At 38.2% G+C, this 24,941-nt stretch overlaps 1 protein-coding gene across 2 annotated transcripts in view; it reads right to left on the bottom strand.

Annotated features, from left to right (window-relative positions):
• GABRA2 (gamma-aminobutyric acid type A receptor subunit alpha2) overlaps nt 1–24,941 on the bottom strand; it is a 68,398-nt gene that overhangs the window by 31,948 nt on the left and 11,509 nt on the right. For both annotated transcript variants that reach the window (XM_064511202.1, XM_026093773.2), the window contains one exon: nt 10,140–10,207. In XM_064511202.1, coding sequence (XP_064367272.1) covers nt 10,140–10,207 — 68 coding nt within the window. The remainder of the gene's footprint in view (nt 1–10,139; nt 10,208–24,941) is intronic.

The raw sequence follows: 24,941 nt of genomic DNA, 5'->3' as shown, positions 1-24,941 counted from the left end.
AAGTACAACCCAGGCCTCTTATACCCTGGTGCTATATTCACTGATCCAGGTTCCCTCATGAACCAAATCCATTCTACTTATGATCATGAATATCCCTGCAATAATTACTATACAGAACAAAAATGAAAAGGAAACTATTCAAGTATTTTGAACATAAGCAATGTGTTAAAAAGTTAGCATTTACCAAAAGATTATATGAAGATTTTGTAATTATTTCCTATTTAAAACGGTAATCACTTTGTCATAAATGTTGGTAATGCTTACTTTTCAAGCACAGCTAATATTCTGTTAGAAATGCAAATCTGGATTCTAGAGACAAAGACCCAAATTAATACCTGACATCTGTTTTATACAATCTACAGATACTTTCCTATGTGAAAAAGAAATGTGTTAGCATTGGACAGTACCAAACTATTTCCAGCACAGTATCTCCATAAAACCACAAGATCTTACTTCCAAAACTATAAAGGTCTTCTGTGATGATTTCCAGACATTCAAATGCTCCTTGCTGATTTGTGTCTGAAATGATGCCTTCACAGCCAGACTCTAACACAGTACAATTAAACATAAACTGTCAAATATGTATTATACCAGCCTCCATGAAATTTTAGGGACAGAGAATGAGACTCTTATTACAGTGCTAGAAGCACTTAGCCTCTGCCAGTTCACTGGTCAGAAGAATAAAATGGTGAAATAATTGCATTCCTCTTAATATGTAGTAGTTGGGGCTGACTTTCGAAACATAACTAAAGACATTAGTATCTCTGGGAGAAGCTTTAACTTACTTGGGTATAAGCAATCCTTTTCCCTTACAGGACAGTATTCCTTATTCTTAAGGCTAGATTTGTATAGGAGAAGTTCAGAGCAAAAAAAAAAAACATTACTCTCATCCTCTCAGCTCATGGTTGGCAGATTTTGGCAGTCTTTCCTTCTGGAGTGGAAATGGAAGTGTTCCAAACACTTCAAAAATTGTGCATGGCAAGTAGCAAGCAGTATTGTCGTGGAGCAGACTAAACATTTTATCAATCACCTCCTGGAACACAGCTTTTTATTTAGTGAACAGTTCAAGCCAGACTTCCACTTGTGCAGATTTTTCTGAATCAATTCTCTATAGGAAGTTTGGCCTTTCCTTGTCTACTGTTAAAGCCCTTAACTAGCACACATACATAATCATGAACACAAATTTTAAGCATTGTAAAATATAAAACTTTAAAAGGCAAATGTAAAATTTCAAAAATAAGGAAAGTGGAAACAGCCCACGTATTTTTTTTTTTTTTTTTTTTTTTTTTTACCAATTCCTTCATGACAGTCGAAGATATTGTTATTAAAACATTGCTGAGATAAACACAAGAGATTCATGGTCTTAATTCTTGCCTGGCTATCATAGGGGCTTCGTTTTAATATTTTTTTTCACACTAGCATAATTTCTTAATTTTATTTCTTAAAAAGCATTGTTCTTGATATCATATCTGCCTTTTACTTTCCTTAAGGCAAAGTCGTTTTCCCTTCAGTTTAGTTTAAAAACAATTAACAATATTAATATGCAACCAATATTGTTGCATACTAATATGGATAGTATGCAACCAACGATCAAAACCATTTCCATGAAATTAAAGGAGCTGTCATAGGCAAGAGACTCAAAAAATGCAGTTATTCAAAGTAAACTCATCTATCTGATCGCTAAGCATTTCACACATATCTGAATTCCCGCTATGATCTGATACTTGCACATGTGATGAGAGCTGCAAGTGTGTAATGCTGTTCCTTCAAGTTAATTTACCAAAATTCCTCACTAAGCATTTGGATCTAGTTTCTGAGTAAATGCTGAAATGAGTTTTACATTAGGACGAACACAATGTTTTTGTTTGTTGTGGTACATATGATGTACACAAAGGCTAATGCACTACAACATTCTGCAAAAACCCCACAGTATTTGAGAAACACAGTTAGATGGTCCCTGTTCTGGCATCACCTAGGCCTACCTAAAAGACTGGAAAAATTATGTTTCTGCCACCTCTGTCCCACTTTCTGCTTCTCTTTTCTCTAAAACACTTATTGTCTAAGTATCAGGACTGTAGCTGATGATGGAGCCACAGCATACAAAAGATTTTGGGATGCAATTTTTCTCTCCTCCAAACATCCCTCCACACTCCAATCACAAACAGTGACTACTCAGGCTCTGTAGAGATGGCATATTTCATTAGCTGGGTATCTAACAGTAAAATCCCACTGTACAGATGTATAAATTGAGTCCATTTCTCCAAAACATACCTTCTGATCTACATATAGAACACAGAGGGAGATAATAGCCAGGTATTTCTTTTGGGTCTTTGGCAGGTCCAAATAGAATTCTTACCAATATTGAAGTAGGCATTTTGTCACAACATCAGCTGCCCCTGGAAATATTCTGGAGAAACTCCCTTATGGAAAAGGGCTGTGGTTTGAAACTGCATTTTTTTTTTAAATCAAAACCCTTAAAGCCCCTGTTAAAAACTTACACATTGTCCTAGCTATCACTACATTTCAAAGGAATTTGTATTTTTAATTGTATTTATTTTTAACTATATAAATAATATCTGTCAGGTATACGACCTTTAATACTCTGAAGAAAGGGTGGTATATTTCTAGGGAATTGTAGCATGATTTTTCTCTGTTTGAAGAATTCATTCCAAGCCTTTTATTTCTGCTTCTTCTTCCAACTTCAGTCATTTTTGTTCAAGCATTTTATTTAAACTTGTAGTATTTGAAAAAATCTGAAAAAATGCAATTAACTAGTCTGAATGATAGTGTCTGGGGGAAGAGAACATCTTCCTATTCATATCCATTTGTGAGAAAGACCTTTTCTGCACAAATTTCTTTCTCTTCCTTTCCATAGATCTGATGGAGAATGAGCTCAGGGTCTAAAATAAGCACTAAGCAGGGATAACAGGAATGGGAAAGACATAAATAGGGATTACTTAGAAAAGAGACTACAGCATATTATCCATAACACTATCACTGAAAACACAAACATATCTCATTACCCTTTTCTGTTCAGCCGTGGAGAAAAAGCAATCCTGGAAACACAATGGATGCCTGGTGCCAGGGACAGGAATGCAAATGGGAGGTACCACTGGGAGCTAATGTCAGTGAAGCGCTTGGACACAGTCTCCGACAAATGAATCTCCAATAATGATCCAGGTGACAGGCTGCTGCACAAGGGAACAATCCTTCCCAACAGAATGAAAGAAGTTTTGCAAGAGATCATGTGAGATACCCTTCTTAAATTTCAGCCTATAGATTTAACTTGCAAAGGCAATGATCTGGGCCTATGATACAAGGGAAGACAGTGACCAATTTACTAGTTTTTCAGAAACATTCCCATAATAAAAGGACAAACTGGATGCTCCCAAACACTAAAGACAACCAAGTGTACCTATCACTTGTTTGCCTTTTAATCTCAGTTGCTCTTCTGTTATTGAATTAAAATAAAATCTGCAGTAAAATAATTGCAGTATTTTTTCTTTTTACCTTTGTGAAAACAATCAGCTTGCAGCATTCCCTTATTCTGTCATGACTTACACATCATACATCCCCTCTACAGCACCTCTCTGAAGAGCCATAGCTAATACCAGGCTTTGAAACAGCTAAAATGTTAAGGTTCAGTAGAATAAACAGAAGCTGAAATATAAAATGGAATGAAGAAATCTTAAAAATAGCCATGGAAAAGGAAATGTGATGCACAGCTCAGCTACTCCCTCTGAAAAACTATCCTAAATTGTAGCAAGAGATTCTGTAACAACCCTTGTGGTGATTTCTGGGTTTGACCTTCAGCCTTCATTGAAAATTTGTGTATTGGCCATATTTGAAAAATCAGAAAAGCTTATTAGAAGTTTAATTGCAAACTGACAACATGGAAGGATGTGTAGCAGTGAACTGGCTGGGTATGACCAGCTCTGCAGAAAAATGTTCATGCTTCTTGATTCTAGAGTGAGAAACTACATGGGAATCAGCAAGAAATGACAAAAAATTGTTGTGTAAAAATAAATAGGGAAAAATAGGATGCGACCACAATAAAAATAAGCTCTGCAAAGTCAGTGCAAAGCCAGGGTTGAAAGTTGAAAATTGTCAGAAAGCTAGTTAGTTTTAATATTCAAACCAAAAGTGATTCAGGTTTTGCACATGTTTATTCAGGTCCTGCCACCTACTAGCCATCTATTGCAGGAAAGTAGGAGGGACTGCTCCCAGCGACAATCAGAAAGCTACTGTGAGGCAGCACTTGATAAAAACTTAGCTGAGCTTAGCAGAGCAGTAGACCGCATATAGTCTCAGTGGCTATATGTCATGTCTTACAAACAATAACCATTGCTGGAAAAATAAATACTGTATTTTTCATATATTATTTATAACTTTTTTCTCTCAAGGAGATCAAGCAGTTATGGCTGTCTGGGAAATTTTAGATGACAAAGTGTCAAGAGAGCCCAGAGAGAAAGTAATTCTGAGAAAAAGCAGTAAAAGCACATATCAGCATATATATAAAGCTATGTTGATCCACCAGACAATAGTATTTATAAATTTTGAAAAAAAAAAGAGAAAGAATGAGTTTTAATTGCTTAAATTAAATCATTCCCATTTTGCCATCCTGTAGACCATATTCCATCCAAAATTTAATTATCCTTCACCTTTAGAATTTTCAAAAAGTAAAGATTTTTATTTAGTTATAAATGTTGTCATTAGCCACTTTAATCACAATTTAGCCTTACAATTCTCCTTAGAAAATTATGGTATTAACAATTCAGAGATGTTTTGTTTTTCACTTTTACTGTTCAGCTTCTTCTTCTTCTTCTTTTTTTTTTTTTTAATAACACAGCTTTTCTTCTCTTAGGCTAGTGTCAAAAGAAATTTGTATCACTGATCTAGTTGGAAGCCTGTAAGGCACAGCATTATAATACTGAACTTAAACATTTCTGAGAAACAACACCACAAAAAGACAAAACACTGACGGTAGAATCTGTTTAATCCCATTTTTTGGTTTCTCTTCCTTGATTCTCATTAGTCTGCAAAATGAAACTGAAAACACCTCTTATATGGTGCCATTCTTTTTGACATTAAATTCTGTGGTTAATATATAATAGCATTTTTAAAATACATCTAATATGGGTACCATCCATATTTTAGTTGCAGCTGTTCATTTGAAGTACAGTTTGCAGAAGACTTCTGGCCAACATTCAACAGATTAGGGAGCTGACTATTTTGGGCAAAGAGAGAGCTGAATTTTTTTAAATCAGTCAAAATGTTAATCCACAATGAGAATCAAACATATTTGTAGAAAAAAATTCAATTTCAGCTTTTACATGCTATATTTATCAACTGCAATTTCATCCAGCCTGAAATCAGCGACAGATCAAGTTCCCCTGGACTTAATTTCTTTTTGGCAAAATTAAGATAGATGGAAAAATACAGGGAATTTAAATAAAACCCTACACTTGGGAAATCATACTGAGTTGTAGGTTGCACACAATACAATATTATTATTGTCACAGGTCTCAGGCTGCAGGGAGTGCTTGGGGCCTCTCCGTGACGCCTGGGCTGACAGTCAGCTCTCCTGCAGAAGGTGTGCTGTTGCTGACAAGTTGCGTTGTCAGGTAAAGGAGTTAAGAGGGGAAGTCAGTAGACTGCACAGCACCCATGGAGATGAGCAAGAGATAGACAGGGTGTTCTCAGAGACCATACAGCTCCAGGAATCCCAACCCCCCACAGCAGTGGACTTGCTGGAAGGCTTTGTGCCATGTGAAACAATACATCATAACACTGTAGAAGAAGGCTGGAAACTGGTCAGTTCTCACAGAAGGAGAAAGGCTGTTACTCCTCCTGAAGAGGAATTGGATCGAGGAACAGGTTTAGTGCCCTCCAGGCTGAGGAGGAGCTGGGCATGGCTTCAAGGGAAGCAGCTGGGCCTACAGACCCTGTGCCTTGCGGGAACACCTGGAAGAAGCGGCAAGTGATTGTTGCGGATGACTCCCTGCTGCAGGGGACAGAGGCACCTATCCACCGTCCTGATCTCTTGTCTAAGAGAGGTTTGTTGCCTGCCAGGGGCTTGAACACAAGATGTCATGGAAAGACTGCCAAGGCTTGTCCATGCATCTAGTTGGAGGCCTGTAACTAGTGGTGTCCCCCAGGGGTCAATACTGGGTCCAGTGTTGTTCAACTTATTCATCAGTGACCTGGATGAAGGGACAGAGTGCACCCTCAGCAAGTTTGCTGATGATACAAGACTGGGAGGAGTGGCTGATACACCAGAGGGCTGTGCTACCCTTCGGAGAGACATGGACAGGCTGGAGAGTTGGGTGGAGAAGAACCTCATGAAGTTCAACAAAGGGAAGGGCAGGGTCCTGCACCTAGGGAGGAATAACTCCATGCACCAGTACAGGTTGGGGACTGACCTGCTGGAAAGCAGCTCTGTGGAGAAGGACCTGGGGGTCCTGGTGGACAAGAAGTTAACCGTGAGCCAGCAATGTGCCCTTGTGGCCAAGAAAGCCAATGGTATCCTGGGGTGCACTAGAAAGAGTGTTGCCAGCAGGTCGAGGGAGGTGATCCTCCCCCTCTACTCAGCCCTGGTGAGGCCACATCTGGAGTACTGTGTCCAGTGCTGGGCTCCCCAGTATAAGAGAGACATGGGACTACTGGAGAGAGTCCAGTGGAGGGCTACGAAGACGATTAGGGGACTGGAGCATCTCTCTTAGGAGGAAAGGCTGAGAGCGCTGGGCCTGTTTAGCCTGGAGAAGAGAAGAATGAGAAGGGATCTTATCAATGTATACAAATATCCAAAGGGAGGGTGTCAAGAGGATGGAGCCAGACTATTTTCAGTGGTGTCCAGTGACAGGACAAGAAGCAACGGGCACAAACTGAAACACAGGCAGTTCCATCTGAATATGAGGAAAAGCTTCTTTACTGTGAGGGTGACAGAGTACTGGAACAGGTTGCCAAGAGAGGTTGTAGAGTCTCCTTCTCTGGAGATATTCAAAACCTGCCTGGACACAAACCTGTGCAACGTGCTCTAGGTGACCCTGCTTGAGCAGGGGGGTTGGACTAGATCATCTCCAGAGGTCCCTTCCAACCTCAACCATTCTGTGATTCTGTGATTAATGGGAACTAATGTACTTAGTGAGGAAAACAAATACCTCACTAATTCCTATCAAATCAATAACAATAAAGAGTAGGATGACATTTTATCAAATCCGTGAACCAACACCACTGTGCAAGAACAGTGTCCTTAGCTCCAATCCAAACGTCATCATCAGTGTGCATCCTCCCTGTTCCATACTAGAACTACACACTAATCTTTTCCAATGACAGTGAGCCCTGTTCCCATTTTCAATAAGCTTTTCTCCAATGCACTGTTTTCCTCACAAGATGCCAATGCAGAAAAAAAGAATGGCAAATAGATAATGCATAAGGGTGCAGTCACATGTCTACTGACCTTCTTTAGTATGAAAAGTCCCAGGATAAGGAATCCTACTGACATTTGTAACTATAGGAGTTCTGGACAACAGCAATGCCCAGCCTAAAAACCTGGAGTGACTGAGGGCCTCACTGACGATGTGATACTGGAGGACCTCAGGGCTAGGACCCAACTTTCCTGAAAAGCTCTAAGATTCAGTTTGGGATTCCCTGGAGAGTTAGGAGAATGTGGGCAAGAATCAAACTTATTCCTCCAATGAAACATTTTAGGGGGAAGTTTGGAAAAATGAGAACATTCCAAAGCCTCAGACTTTTACAAGAAAATATCTCTCTTTAAAACCCCTATATAGTAGTCTACATTAGTAATTCAGTAATGAAATACTTAAATGAAAGAGCGTGTGATAGGTACTCTTATGTCACCTTCATGTTTGACAGAATATGTGGTTACCTGGAAATTATCGTTTCAAAATTCACATGTTGAAATTTTCTGACTGCTGATATATTTCAAAATAATTTTGTAATCATCAGCTGAGGATGCTATATTAATCCTTGAACTTGTATTAGCAGGTATTAAACTGATCTTATTTACCTGTCTATTTATCTGCAAATAGACCTACCCATTATGGTAACAGCTGCCATTTTGATGTACAGCATTCTGTTTCAGTAAACACCTCTAAGCAGAGCAGTTCGAGTCATGGCATCAAATGACATAATGCCTTACTGTCTTGCTCCTTGTGTTGCCATATCGATTTGTGCAAATGGATGCCCAGAGTTCTCCATACACCATTTACAGTTTACAGTTTCCATTTACCATTTACACAAACAATTACCATTTCTCCATTTACACAGTGATGTGAAAACTGCTCCAGCAGTTTGGGATTAGGCTCAGAGAGCTTTTCATTAAAGTGCCATTTCAGCACAGAGGACTTGCATGGCCTTGGGTGAGTCTCCTTGCGCCTGAGTACCATATTTTTAAAATTGGTTAACATCATCTCCCCATTTCACAGAAGTACAGTAAATGTAAAGATCATGAAGTCATCATATACTAGAGTAACAAGGTCAAGAGATGTTCTCATCACCTTTATATACAGCCATGGAGACTCATTTTTAATTCGTAATAAAATATGAGTCATTTCAGAAACTTCCCATGACTAAGCAAAACAGCTCACAAGAAAAGGTAACACATGCAATGACAAAAGAAATGTGTATTTATTCATGAAATAACTTTTCATATGAAGTATCAGTAGTGTTTTCACCACAATGGAAACATAAAGCTTGAAAACTGAAACTACCACAAAAAAATTAAAATGACAGAATACTTTCTCCAAAACTATGACTGCCTGTTAGTCAGTCAGCAAATACTTTTAAAAAAGCAAAGGAAAGGAAATATTTAGTTCCATTCTAACTTGTAACTTCAAAATGCCTCTTGTTCCTGTATGATGCATAACATGAAAGTTTCCATAAAAGAAATAAATATTGCATGTTTTTAAAAATATTCACTTTTCTTACAGATATACACAGAGATAGTACTTTATATTTTTCATACATACTCATGTATGTTTAAAAATCTTCCAAAAATTTTGATCATTTTTCTCCACAATTACACTGCATAACCTCCTTTCTGTATCTTGCATAGCCCTATGTCCATTAAACTGATATAGCTCTCTTAATAACAGCTCTCTTAATAATTATTAAATCTAGATATTCATAGGGTGATCACACAGTAAGAAGCCAGTAGAGAACGGCAAGAGCAGCTAAAGTAACTTTTGGACTACTTTGTCCTTCCCTTCTTTCCCTTCAGAGATGTTAAAACAATGAAGATCTTCCTCACTAGTACAAGATACTCTCCCTACTCTGCACATGATTTGCTTGTCTCAGGGTTTTTTCCATTGCTGTTTCCATAAGAAGCTGTGATCCAGAGCAACATTGTCAGTTTCTTTCTTTTTAATGCCACTGAATCTTATTGAAATGGTCTCTGTTGACACTAAAAGACCCAGTGTCTATGAAAGCCCTAAGTACCCAAGAAAATAATACTCACTGGGGTTTTTTGGCTTTTAAGAATACAAGGCTGGATGAACTTGCTTCTTTGAAGCATCTTTTCATCCATTATTATCACAGAAATTTCTGCCTAAATTCACTTTGCAAGGTAATCCACTGATGACTACATTTACATGAATTTGGCTATTTTGGTAGACTTTTTCCTAGAATGCTACGTTACTCAATGGTGCAGACAAAGGAGGAGAGATTTGTAGAACCACACAGCTGATGCTGAGGAAACAATTTCCAAACTACACATTTCAGGTTTATTTCAGACTAACTCCAGTCAGGCTCCTTGGACTGTTAGCTACATTAGGTGTGCTCCTACAGTGCATCTTCCCTTCTAGTTTCAAGAGGAATCAGGTTTGCACACTAACAGACAGCTCTGCAATATGAACCAAGGCCAGCGGGGACAATTAGAAGATTCACTTGAAAGACACATTGCTGGTCCAGCCTAAACAGCTAATACAAATGCACTCATCATGTCAGATCTATAAACCAAGTTCCATCTTTGGATCTCCTGTGATTTTGCACTTCCTGACTTCAGTGAAATTATTCCGAAGTTGTTCAGAATAAGTAAAAGCAGAATACAAGTTTAAAGGAAGTTTACAGTATATCTTTTTACACCTCTTACCACACAAGCAAAAGATTCAGGAACTTACCATATCTGTGTCTGAAACAGGTCCAAAACTGGTCACATAGATGTTAGTGAAGACTTCAGTAATACTGTCTGATATAAAAAGAAAAAACAAGCAAACATTTTAAATTTACAGTTCTTCAAACTCTCTATAAAAAAATTATGGGACATTATGAACAAGGTCCTATCCCTATTTACTTCTCTTAACCAGTATCCTGTTGTAAATACTGGTGATCTCTAGCTTACTGAATTATTCTGCAATTACCAGAGGTTATTAGATGAGAGTTGGTCTTCCTGAGTAGCTCATTTTGGTTAAAGGACTATACAACCATCAGCAAGTATGCACATACTTCCCACTTCACCACCAGCAAAAATAACTGCACTGTCTTGGACTTAACAAAGTAGTACAGTTCCAAACATAAAATGCCTTTGTTGCAGAGCTATTATTTCTGTCGTTGCAGACCATTCCTGTTAAAGCCTTTCTAATTCAGTGCTGTTTTCTTCATCCTGAATAGCTTTTTCAAAGGCAAAGACAGGAAAAAGCTTACAGTACAATTACTGACGACACCAAAAGTAATGTTCAGCAGTGCCCTACATTTCAATTAGGCATGTTTTCAGGTGGCATATGTTTTAACGTAACAGTTCCTTCCCCTGATAGATTACGCTCCCGATACATTGTTGTGGCACTGTAAATACTGTAGAAAAAATGTGCATCCTAATCATTGAAGTCAGACAGCCATGGAATCAGAATATTAAATATTATACTGTGGGGAAAAATAATTGCTGAGTTTTCTATCTTCGGTTTTCAATTAGGCTCAAAATTGAATGATGTGCTAACAGGGATAGCACTCGCAGGAACTTTCTAACAGCAGTTGCCAAGCTATCAAGACAACTAGCACAAGGAATTCTATGCCTTAAAGCCAAATGTTGGTTGAAAAAGGAACATTTAAATAGAGCTATCTATAATTTGACACACCTCAGAATTTCCCTTTCCTAAGAAGAATACTGCTGCACATTCAAGTATCGTTTAGTATCAATGCTTTAGATTTTTTTATTGTTAAAAGTTATCTTTTGATAAATATGTGGCATATGCAGATTTTGCTTGTAATTGTAGGGGCCAACAATATAACCACTGCCCTCTACCGGCAGAAATCAGCGGTGCTCACCCATGACTAGAGAGCCTCTACCAGCCACCGGACAAGAGCAAGACTTTTCTGAGAGCAGTGTTGTATCGAAGAGATGCAGCTGCACCCAAAGCAGAGACAAGGTGATACAGTACTTTCTGCAAACTTCCGGAGAATGGTGAAGGCACATTCCTGCACTTTTGAGGAAACCTGCATTTCCTTCTCCACTCCAATAGCAGACACATGTTTATTTATATATAGTCTTTCCTACTCAAAAGCACCTTCTTTTCAGGATTGCCTCTAAATCTTTTTGCTTCTAATGCTTTTTAAGCAAATAAACGAAGGCTGACTCTTACTATGCTGTCATTTAGGTACTCTGAGAGTTCAAAAAGTGTGCTTCCCCTGCATATCCTGAGAGTTGTTTATTTATCTGATAGAGACTGCTGTAATCCCATATATGGGGTGCATATACAAGCAGAGTTGATTCCTACTCTAAATGGTTTACAAACTGAGGTTAAGTCACTGGACAACAGGAGGTGTTGGGTCTGCACTATTTTCAATATTCAAAAGTATGGGTCTGGCTGAAAATTGTATGAAAACCACACATACAGCTCAGAAGACTACTGACTGCATGATGCCTGTGGGAGAGACTCCAGAAAAAGGATTATTGTCTCCAAATGGTCACCTGGCACAGGCTAAGATGAAGTGGAAAAGTGACAAGACAGACTGCTCTTCAGGGGGTAAAACACTGCTGCAGGGACTAATTGTGAAATTTGGCCTGTAATGACAACATGCAATCTTAATTATAATTCAATGCAAAACACTAGTGTTAATGTATGACTGACAGTGAAAACAATCCCAATAACAGAGAGCTATATTCAGTTATACTGGTATAATCTGAAGTAATTCCATTACAGGCAACAAACTCAATTGGGAAATCTGAATCTGTCCCCCCAAAAAAGAGTTACGGTTGGAAGCATGGTCTTTTTGTAACCTCACTCTATTGTTACGAGTTGTTTGCACCTGATATCTTATTATCTGACATATGAGAATGCCTTTACAATTTGCATATATTAAATTATAGAATATGAAGTCCTTAGATTTGCCTTGCATTCAAGTTCAATAAAAAAAATCCATCTACTACAATCATATTAGTTCTACACACTTCTGGATCCATACTTCCATCAGAAATGCGCAGTGAAGACAGAACTGAGGATGAACAAATAGATTACAACATGCAGTTCAAAGCTATTACAACAGTCTGTAGATTCCTCTTGTTGGCTGTACATTCAATACTTCAGATCATGGCTCCTCGTTATCCTTGGAGTCAAGGATCCAGACTTGGGTGGGGGAAAATGGATGGGAGGAAGAAGCAGCATGTAATCATCAGCTGCAAGAGCTTCATTTCTGGCTGCCATAATTGAGACCAGCACTTCAATCCATGTAAGAGTACTGGGGCAAATTCATCCCTGATTGCATCCATTCCCATTCCTGAGGCTAAGTAGTAATACACCTTTATTTCTTTTTGCCAAAATTGCCTTAAAGCTGCACAGCTCCAGTCATTGGTGACAGCAGTGAGTTTCAATGCAACCAGTTGCTCTCCCCTGACACAAGGGTTCTTACTGACTGAATGCAGACACTCCACCAGGTTGCCTCTCCACAAGCGAGAGCAGGGAGTGCAGGGCAGGGAGAAAGCAGAATGTTTTGAAACAGAGTATGAAGTTGACAAAAAAAGCTCGTAAGTTTCAAGAGATGAGATGACTGAAGGAAGAGGAAGGGTAGAAGAAAACAGAACAAAGGAAAACAGATAAAAGGAAAGGCAAAAGCACAGGAAATTAGAAGAGGAACTCGTAGGTTTTTATTTCTGCCTATTTGCTGTCAAAATTCTAAATATTTTGTAACTGTCTACCTACCCTACATACAAGAAAACTGGTCCCCAGGGAGGAATAAAGCCAAAACATAGTAAGTCTTCAATTATTCATTATAATCTGTTAATGTTAGCAATCTGAGCCTCCTGTCTGTTCCTTCATTTATTCGTTTACCTACTGTTACAATAAAGATGCACGTGAATTACAAGTCTGAACTCAGGGTTGTATACTGAATACCTATAAAGAGAAAAAGTGAACTTCATTATTTACAACAAATATTCCAGCTTTCATCTTGAAAGAATATACTCTTCAAACAAAGTCTGTATTAAAATATACACTTTATCCTATCCCACTAGTAACTTACTGAAAACAATTCAGAGGCAGAAAACACAATTTCAGAAGTACTTTCTGTCTAGAATTCATTCACCAGACACCACAGTAAAAGGTTTTTTATAACTCATGTTCTGTCAAGAACAGCACAGCTCATCAGAGTCCCTCCTAACTCACTGGAGATTCAAATAGTTCTGGATCATAAATATTTCTGCAAAAGCCATAGGAATATATTCAGCTAACAAATGGTCCATGCAACATGTGTATGTGGTTTTGTGCATAAAATTAAGGATAAGAGGTTTTTTTTTCCCAGTATAATCCTTAAATTCTTTTTCTTAAATCTATATGTAAATGTCTAACTAAAAGGCCAGGTTTCCAAAAGTGTTTAAATCAATGGAGACCCAGTACTTTTGAAAACCTGAGCAGTTTTTAAAAGAGAAACCCTTCATGGGGGAGGGTGAGACTCAGTCATTTATATTTGGGAGTTCTTGAGTTATTGTGAATTATTGCTTTTGAAGGTTAAACAAAGTAAATGCACTAAGAGACAACAGGGAAAGATAAGAGTATAGTTTACATTCCTGATGGTTCCACTATGGGGAAGAAGAGTCTCACACAGAATATGGCATGTAGATGCCAATATCACTTGAGATGCTCTGAAATTCAGGCTATTCTAATACCTTTTTTTGTTCTTGTTTTTAACTTACTTTGGTCATAATGCTGTTGAAAGAGAAGCCTTATCTGGCTTAACTTAGGCCAGTTTCTCAGAAGATGGAAGCCAAAATGAAACTGATAGGAAATAGTCAGAAAGTTAAGAATAAAGAGATGAAGAAACAAACAGCCTAGAAGTATGAATAGCAGGAGCTGCTCAGTTCTTGTTTCAGAGGCTTCTCAGGCACTGCTTTCCTCTTATTCCCCTTACTTAGTTGATCTGTCATGATATCAGTATCAAAAAAAAATTAAGAAATTAGAAAAGTAATAAATACACCAAGTTGCAGGGGATTTATAGATCCTTATCTGGAAGGTTTAGCATGTGTTTAAGCGACACTTAAAATTTTACAAATATTAATTATAATAACCACTCTCTGAAGAGAACAGTTCTATTATCTTCATTTTTTCCATACTTGGGAAACTGAGGCAGAAAGCTTTAGTGAAGTGTAAATACTGTGAAGCAAGCCTGTTTGTCAATTCTGGATTCAGCTGTCTAACATTAAGCATCCACAGTGGGCAATGTCAACATCATTGGCTTGTCAAAAATTAGGAGTTCAGAACTTAGTTAGAGTTTAGAGTTGGTCCAGTGCTTTGGTCCATTCCACTATGACACCTCTCATGCCGCCGAGATACCCATTCTGATGGTCTGAGATCCTGCTGGCTTGTTCTTCAGTAGAAGATCTGGCTCAGCTGAAGTTAACTGCTTGGTAGAGAATTTGGAGTAGCTGAAGTGTAAACAATCACAGGCTGAATGATAGAGATGGCCAAAGAAGTCAGATGAAAAGGGTCTTCATCAGCATTTACCGATTTGTCAAACTTAGACATTTTCAGAGAGACAATTCAATTTTGAAGGAGCTCCTCTGGAATGCTGACTGCCAGACAGTTTTCAAAACTTTTCTGCTCTCTTTCAAAAATCCTTTCTCAGCCTGCCTTTATCACTGAAGGAGTACCCAAGGTTCCAGTGTTTGTGATGTAGGGCAGCTAGACAGGCAGGTTTAGACATGTGAGAGCTCTTCCTCGGAGAATTTTGAAGGAGAATTATCTTTCTTGAAACAAATCTTCTGAATATTTCCCAAATCTGAGGATGATCTGGGTTTTCTTCACTCCTCCTCTCACAAAAAGAATCTACAGCTTTTTTCACAGCAAGCAGGGCCAAAATGTGTGTGGCTGGTTCTAGGTATGTTTAAAAAAAGCGAAGAGAAGAAAGGAGAGTAACCATCTTGAAGTCTTCAGAGTGAACCAGCAGCAAGGTTCCAGGCGTTCATTTGCAAGAAGCTGGATATATAATTAAGTGTCAAGACTATCTTCACAAAAGAAAGCCTTTTTTTTTTTTTTTTAATTAGACTTCTAGTCAACAGAACTAGAACTGTAAGTCCATGGTTTTGACAGCTAAAATAAAAGCCAATCTGTTTCAGGTAATCCAAAACCATCAAAAATGTCTCTTAGTGGGACATGGCTTCTAAAATATACATACACAATTCTAATGCATAGCATGAAACAATTTATCTTTCTTTTACAAACATTTTTAATGTAGAATAAATAGTGCTCTGGAGAACACTGCAAGGCGGTAACTTGATTGAAGGGCTTTTACAGCATTCAAAAAATGTGAAAATGAAACACTGTTTATTAATTATGTCAACACAAAACAAAAAAGAAGGTCAAGTTTGGAGTGCTGTGGGAGCCTTAACTCAGAATTTCTGAGTTTTTGTGGAAATGCTGTCAAAAATTTGATGTTACTTTAATTATTTTGCTATAAAAATTATTTAACAGGAATTGACATTGTTCTGACATTGTAATATGGTCTCTAAGGGCATGCTTGGCAATGTTGCCCAAAGGCCTTGAAATCCTCATTCATAATATAAGCCAGAAATTGCACAGGTGAAGTAGCCTGAGTCTTAATCCATCAAACACTGTTCCAACTCAACATGCTGCCCTTAACTGACAAGCTCCTTAGTGTGTCTGTTGACAGCTGAAGACACTCTCTGGCTGAAGTGGAATAGGGGAAAGAAGAGGTCACACAACGTGGAGCCATAGGAGCAGCAAAATCTATAGGAATGAAAGCATTTCAAAATACCATTCTGCCTGCTCTTGTCTGTATTTTGTTTTGGTGCTTTGTAGGACAGTTTCATCTATCCAATTACTCAGCTTCTTCAATTGTTATCCACTATGTTAGATTACAATAGTTTCAAAGTCACATGTGCATACATAAATAGTTTCAACTTGTAAACAGAAGTCCACTTTGTGATAAGAAACAAATTCACTTCCCTCCTTGACATCAGTGCTTTACTACCAACAGCCTCGCTATTGCTGACCTATCCGCAAAACAATTTATTAATATGAGCTGGAAATAAATTTCTTTTTCCAATCTCTAACAAAGTGCATGTAGAGTGCGTACCACAGACCTAGAGTTACTGACAACTCATGTCTTTTGTTACAGAAAGAAAGGATGTTGACCATTAAGCTAAATATTTTTTCCAGGCTAATGTGTATTTGCTTTCTGGTCAAAAAGTCTCACTCATCTCTACAGTGACACCTACTTTTAACTAAGGTTTTGTATTATTATTTTTTTATTATTATTTTATTATTTTGTACATCAAGTTTATTTTCCTGCTATTTTGGATACAAGTGACAATTGGAGGTGTAATTTTAGCTTTATCATAGGCTATCTAGCCAAGTTTGAGAAAGTCACTCAAGGGTAGGGTTAGAGAAGGACTTTGGTGCCCAGTTATCTCTTTAATACTGGACAAGCTCCACAAAGTTACTTAAGCTCCAAGCTTCCACTTAAATCAATAAAAGTTAATCTGAATGTCTCTGTGGTCCAGATCATAATTACCAGATTTTGTATTTATATCTGCTTGAATCCTCCTTTGCCCCAAACTCCTAACATTGTAAATACCTAAAATTCTCTGGCTGTTTTTATTTCTACCTTAAGGTGAAACTATCCATATGCCCTAATGCTGCCAAGCAGCTTAGAGAACTGGCTCTCAACCAAGTCCCAACAAGTTCCTCAAACTATAAATAATTACAAATTTCCTGGGCCAGAAAGACACTGAGAAAGAAAGCAACAAAAAAAGCAAGAGCCTGATTCCACAGCCTAGCAGTACTCATGGGATGTGGCAGACATAAGCTGAAGACACTGCTCAATATCTAATTATTTGCACAAAGCAGAACAATTCCTTCTAAGAACTGAGGGAACATGCCCTATCTTAGAAAACTCACCTTTGTAGTCGGGACAACCCCTGAAACATAGTAACTTCAGTTCATGTCACTGCTTTAAATCAGAGCATGAACTCGACAAGCAGTGCTCTCTCTCTCTCAAGTTTCCACCATCCCGGGCTATTAGGAAATCTTGTGGCTCTTTTCAGGAGAGGAGGAATAGCATGAGCTCTAGATGGGGTACACCAGTTTCACCTGCATTGGTAAGAAATGGCTTCAGCTGATGTCTCCCTTCAGCATTTTTGAATTGTCTAGCTTGGCAGATCTGTATTCAGTTTACTGAATTTATCAACTGCTTTCACATTTTACTAAGAGTATGTCCACAACCCTTCTGTGCACACATGCTTCGCCTCCCCCATGTTTCACAAATAAGACATGGATGTTTGAAGCTATGAGCTCCACTGCAGGTAGTGTACATAAGGGCTAGGGATTGCCAAATCTAAGCGCTTTTGTCTGAGCAGCCATCAGTCTTCACAGGGCCAGCTGGCCAAAGACTGTGAATGGCACTACAGTCCAGCAGTACCTAACACAGGTCTGTTATCAGAGCAGCCCATGCTCTGATACAAAGGCAGGTATCTTATACAAAGTGAAACATCTCCAGTGGAAAAGATCACTCCCAGAACAACCTAAAGCCCTGAGCCTAGTTAACTGAGTTGGGAAATGAGAGATATGGGTTCAAATAAGTTTTCCAAATCAGGTAGAGAATAAATAAGATATTTCAGCTGGCATGTGCTTCATTCCTGATGAGAAGGCAATTTGTAATGAGTGGTGCAGCCCAAATCACGTCAGGTAGACCAACCAGTACCTAGCTTGAATCCCGCTGATACTTAAACACAAGTGAGGGTTTGAAGCAACTCAGAAGTGCAAAACTGAAATAGATTTTGGTATGAGGAAGAGAATACATCTTGGCCTTTATTGTGGGACTTCATAGACTTTTGGCACCTCAAGCAACATTTTGAAAATCTCAGAGGTTTCAAATGTCAGGTGATTAAGGTGGCAATTAATTTTCTAAACATCTTTCTAGATTTTTTCCCTATCGTTTAAATAGTGCATTCCTCCAATTTACAGGTTCGTTGTAAACATACTATCATTGTGTGGATGGTTTGGTTTTGTAAACATTAGAGGCAACTGAGTAATTACAAACAGTAGTCTTGACTGTGGTACAATTAACAAATAGCAAAACAAAATGTTGAAAACAGGAGCAACAAGGAGTGAATGAAATTACTGGAAAGGGCAATCTAAACACATAGGTCATACGAAATCTCTCCCCATAAATCTCTCCCCATATATCCTCACACACACAAAAAGGGAAAAAGAATCCAGCTCTAAAATAAAGAACAAACATAAGTAATCTTTAGTTGGAGTTACCTAAAAAGTTCTATAGAAACAAGAATGAAAGCTTAAAATATAGAGGAGTTTGGCTGCAAGAAACGTGATCTTACTGAGATGGGATACTTAAAAGGTTGAAGTAAAATGAATGTATTTGGCAGCAAATCAAAACCACATGGCATTCAAATAAAAATAAAACATCAGCATTACGCCTTATCCCTTCAGCCAGTACAGCACCCATCAGGATAGGAAGAGTTAGATAACCAAGTAACCATGTAACCATATAATAACCAGGCTGAGTAACAGCTGGGACTACTGCATTGTTTAGATCAACCGGATGAACATGATAAAACTAAAATGCCCCTAACGCCTTCTAAGGAATGAGACAGAGGAAGACAAAGAGAACAACAGCACTCATGTCTGGAAATGGAAGGGAGCAGACTCTTGGACTGATCTGAAAGTGTCATCACACAACTAGGGATGGCAAAGTCGTTATTCTCATGCAACTGCATTTTTTCCCATTAAACCAGATTTCCATCTAATCTGCTCAGAGTGCTGTTCTATTGGAAAGGAAACTGTAACATGCAGGTAAGGCAGAATGGTTCCCAAAATGATCTGAGATTTTAGAAATTTACATTCATAAGTCTTTTTTTTTTTTTTTTTAATGTTTACATGTGATGACCTTGGTACTTAAAGTCACGGAACACCCTGTCAAACTCTGCTGCATCACCCTTCTAGGGTAATTTCAGGTTTCATCTCTGTGCTTTAGTCAAAGTCACAGCATTCCCAAATCATCCCTTTCGATACACTCACTCAGCTACCCCCTTCTCTATTCCAAAACACATCTCCCCATAAGAGCAGTATCATTTAAAAAGAATCGGCTTCAGATTTCTCTTTAAAGTCATGAGGCAGCCAAATCTGGACATTTTAAGATAAGCCTTTACTGCATAGTGGCTCCCAACTCGCTTAATTTTAGTTGCTAGCTTATCTGTTTGTTCCCCATTTCCTCTTAAGCTCAGGTGTGTTTCTAACAAAGGTTAGTCAGCCTACACGTTCTACAGGTTAGATTTCAGGAGCCACTTTGGCTTACGCCAAACACATCCACTTTTCAGTAAAAGTACAAGCCGAGAGATGGCTCTCCTTCAATGCCGTCCCACAAATTCCCACACATTCCTAAAATAAAGAAATTTTCTCATAATTCACTGGAAAAGCATCAGACGTGACATTCCTTCAGCGCTCAGAACATGTGAGATTGCTGCAGAACTCCTAGCAACACAACAGAGTGACCAGAGAACTGTCAATACTTGCACAGGATTTCACCCTTCAACTGCACACCACTTTTCTAGGCTAAAACAGACACTGTCCAAATGCTTATTATCCTTGTTAATTATATAACAAATATTTGGGTGGCTTGCCAGAGCCCACTGAAGTCCGTGAAATAAGCTTCCCCTGGTGATGGCTGACATGAAAAGGCGGCATTGGGAGAATTCCTCTCTCTGTGGTCAGCCACAAGAGTTCTATGGGACCCTGGAGCTGACAGAAGCCAGGACGAACCTCTGGGAAGCAGAGTCTTGCTTGTTCTGTGGCAAACACTCACTGGCACCAGAGGTCAGCATGATCCCAAGGCTTGTTGCTATCACAGCAAATTATGAAATGCACATCTTCCCAAGTCCTAAAGGCTGACAGAGCTTCTCTGGGGACTAACAGGCTTAAGAAAGCTTTGAAAATGCTGGTCCTTTCAGACAGACTAATTTAAATGTCTGTGTATAGTGGCTGGTTACTACAGTCCTGGGTCACACAGTCATTAAAAATGCAGCTACAGTTCTGTTTTCTTTTGCTAAGGAAGGGAGCATCTTTATTTAGTAGAGCTGCGTAATAGTGGGTACTCAACATATTCTTTGCAGAAGGAGCCTCAAATACATTTTTTTTAATGAGTAACGCTGTATGAAATTCTAAAATAGCATTTCAGAGGATTGTGAGACAGAGCAATTACAGAATTCTCTAAAAAACTAGATACCATTCCAATCCATTTATCAACCAGCCAAAAGCTCCTATTTTAAGCCAGGTAAAATAACTGTGAAGTACAGGAAGTTAATCTTTATCCAGACTATCCTAATAAATACACTTTCAAAAAAGTTACTGTGTAGACTTACTGAAAACAGCTGGAATTGCTTGTATGTTAACACCCAGAGTCCCCAGGGTGCATGAGAACAGGTAGGCACTCTTTAAACTTCCCTGATCCCTACAGTTCCTGAAATGCAGGGGAAGGAAGAATAGAGGTAAGGACTTTGAAACACAGTACAAATCAGAACTGCTGCCAAGCTGACTGGTTTTATTCTTAATATTTTTCGTTCAGCAGGTCCCTCTGTGGGATGACCATGGACAATAGGCTTTTTGCTAAATAGGGGTCCCGATGAACAATGAGCTCATGGCTTGACCCAATAGAGAATCATATTAATATTTAAATCAACGAAAAGAACCCCCCAAATGAGCTAGTAACTTGGACAGTAACACAGCAATCTTTTTTTAAATCTTACTTTAATATGTTACACAGTTGTCAGTTACTCTTCTGTTATCTAGTTAATAATAAAGAAGTTTCATACTAAGGTGTATTGTGCCTACAAGAAGTGTAGTGTAGGACTCTCAGTCTCACAGCTGAGTCACCACAATGTCCCTAAGCTACTTTACCGTTAGCTGTGTTTCCCAGAATCTCCTCTGCAACATACTCCCAGGAGCTTGGATTAACCAGCCTCAAATCTGCCTTTTACGGTAGCTGTGACAAGAGATTTCCCTTCTGGCTGCATATGGGACTTTCAGAACCCATTCAGGCTTCTCTATGTGAAAAGGCTAGATACTGGGGGAAAGAATCTCCTTTTAATATTAAACTAACTGGTTTTTATAAGCAGAAAATGCAAAATGATTGTTTTGGTTATACAAAATAGCATTTTTTTCTTAGATATGTTGCTTAATATGAGTTTAGTTAGAATCTGTATCATCTGATTTCTTAAAGTCTATATTCCTCTAAGCACATACTATGACTTCATGAGAATGTGGACAGGATCTACCACTGAACATCATGTTAAAGCAATAAGTTATTTTAAAATTAACAAGTTATTCAGCAGCAAATAAGATTATCTGTTCATTTTTCTTATGTTCAACTAAAGAGAGAATGCCTGGTAATAAAATATGGAATTCTCTGACAGCTTTTAGCATCCAGCAGATTGAAAGGGATTATTCAGGACGTGACCATTCCCTTATCTCAAACCACAGGCATTTATATTTCTCCCTTCTTGTCTTTATTTATTTATTTATTTTCCTATGAGGATATATCTTTCCTTTTGTTCAGAAACTGTACAAGGCAATGCACTACCAAGTTCAAATTAAAAGGTCTACTAGAAAGAATTTCATTGTTCAGCACCCGATTAAAACTGTGGACACTGATAAGGGCAGTAAGTGAAATGCCATGGCATGTTCTCAGCATGACAGAGGGTTTTTATCAAGGCAGCACTCAATCTAAGGCTCTACTTTTATCTTTTTCTCAGTCATACTCCACACTACACCTGTTCCTCAGCCTTGTCTCCTCTGCAGGAACTTCATCCTCCATTCAGTGAGCCTATAAATTGTGAGAAATCTAAATGACCTACAAAAGGAAAGAATAAAAAGGCATCTACAGTAGTCTTAAGACTGTCAGTCAGCAGAAAATATCCAAAACACTTGGCTGATACATTCAGATCAGGAACTGGCCCTTCAAAACACCTCTAAATTCTCAAGGACAAATGCAGACTCTCTTTCCCCCTCCTTTCCTTTCACCCTCTAGTGCTCTGCTGAAAGCTCACACACTAGGGAGAATGGAAAAGGATGGCTACAATCACTCCCAACCTCCTGACAGAAGTGGTCTGAAGTGTCTATTATCTCAGGACCACAGAGAATGGACATGTTACCTCCCCTGAATGAGAGAATCAGCACCATGAAGTGACCAGATCAAATAATTCAAGATATATGGCTCATCCACAATAATGATCTATCAATTACTGAGCAGTCATTTGTAAAACAGTGAAGGTCCCAGACCGCCATTATTCATGCTTTATCTTGCTTGCCCTTTCTTATAGAGACCAACAAAGAGATAAGACACTCCTAATGAGAGGGCAATCTTTCAGTCACAAGATACATTGTTTTTTGCCCTTCAAGTATGCAACCAACTAAGAGGATGCAATTTTTGGAATTAAACCAAAAAAAGGCAACAAATACAGATGGCTCTCATGAGAGGTAACCCAAGGAAACTACGTACATGTGAAAGATCGCAAGTGCAATCAGCTTTTGTACACTTCAAGAAAAAAAACTGAGTAACAAAAAAGAGCATATTTAGAAGTAATCTCCCAGCTGGAATATGTCTTCTGTATAAATCTCTCCTCTCTGAAGACAAATCTGTCCTAGAAATTCTGTGACCTGGAAGACAGAGCACTGTACTGAGCCTTGGAGACAACGATCTGTTCCATCACAGAGTGGTGGATCATACTTCCCAGTTACTTCACACTGCTTCAGCAAAATATAAAGCTTACCCCTTTTGCAGAGTAGTCTGAGTTCTCTGATAGTTTTTCAGTGTCTAAAAGAAGCTATGATATATACATATATATATATAAATGGACATGTAAGTTTCATAGCATATATCGTTTTCAACTGATTCTTATTAAACTATATGTGCTAGAACATAATGATGGTTAGTGGTCCAGTGCACTGAATCTGAATTGCAATCAACTCTATTAGTCATAACATTACAAGATTAAGAAATATGTAACATTTTTACCTACAATTCATACAAAACACAGACTAAGCAGACTGAATGTGGGCCATTCATGTTTTTCCCGAACAAGTCCCAGACTAATACTTTGGATGCATGATCTCTTCCAGTTCAACAAGAAATGCATGTGCAGGACCAAATATGTATGCATGGACAGAAAAATTAATGTAATTCGGTGAGATATAAGTAAATCCAGTCTCTGACTACAGCTACACAACTTTACTAAAATGTGTCAAGTGCTCTGCTGTGCAGAACATTCCCAGGCAAGAGGGAAACTGACTGAGGCTACTTCCACTGAGCTAGCTACTCTTAAAGAGCCCTAAACATTATGGCAAGCAATTATGGAATGATATCCAAGAGTCTTGTGCTACAAAGTAATCTCACAAATGGTTCCCAAGTAAGAAAAGCACTTCTGGAAGACTAGCAGAATCATACTTTCTCAATGTACAGACATTTTCAGAAACCCAGTGCTGACATATTCTGCATGATAAAGCAAACTATTATTAGGATGACAGTGGTAAACTAAAGTTTCTTGGGCTGGTGATTAATTTCATTTGTGTATTAACCTGAAAAAACAGACATAAAATTTGTTCAAAGACTAATCTTGACATATTAAAGTGCTTTGATTCTTATCATTAAAATTTATTAGGCTTTTGACAATATTAATTCAAAATCTTCTGCTGATGCTTTAATTTAGCAGGCTGGTGAATTGTACAGCAATGGAAAACATTATCTGATATATCTTCTATACCTGTTTTTGAGACAGATGACTCACTGTTGAAAAAACGTTAATGTCAGAAATTTAAATAAATGCATATACCACAATGCTAAAACAGATTATGTTATTCCACTTACAAGTTTCTAACTGGTATTTGAAGCTATTGTCAGCCAACTACCTTAATCGCCCAATACTTTAAAAGTGGTCAATGTTTCGTATTACCATTTTATCTCCCTCCTTCTCTCTCCATTTCTTTAGTGCTAACCTCCTGCCTTTTCCTTGCTCTTTGTGGTTTTTCACCTTTGGCATATAGTACCCTAATGATAGTCTGTTAAAAAATAGTGTTATGATCTATCATCTATCGCATATCTGTTTTCTCTTGGAGTCTTCAAGAGCTACTATAATAGCAACAAGAATTAATACAGACTGAAATACTGTAAAAAAATAAAGCAGATATAACCATAAGGTACTGGCAGTTAAAAAGTTCTGCATGATCCTTGTTGACAAAGTACCTCTCTCTCTACATGCTACTAATTCTAGAAAGTGGATGCACTAGTCAGTTTATTGAAAAGGTTACTGATAAAAAAGGTCATCAAATGGTGGCACTCAAGCAAACAGAAGCACTAACATGTAGACAGGAGTACTGACAGAAGCAACAGATCTATCATAGGCCATCCAGCAGTAGCAATAAAATTGTAATAGCACAAAAGGAAGGCCATACAATCTGTTGATAAAG

The sequence above is a fragment of the Dromaius novaehollandiae genome, chromosome 4, assembly GCF_036370855.1.
Source record: "Dromaius novaehollandiae isolate bDroNov1 chromosome 4, bDroNov1.hap1, whole genome shotgun sequence".
In the NCBI taxonomy this organism is placed as follows: Eukaryota; Metazoa; Chordata; class Aves; order Casuariiformes; family Dromaiidae; genus Dromaius; species Dromaius novaehollandiae.
The sequence above is the reverse complement of the archived record's forward strand: the minus strand, read 5'-3'. Positions and strand labels throughout refer to the sequence as shown.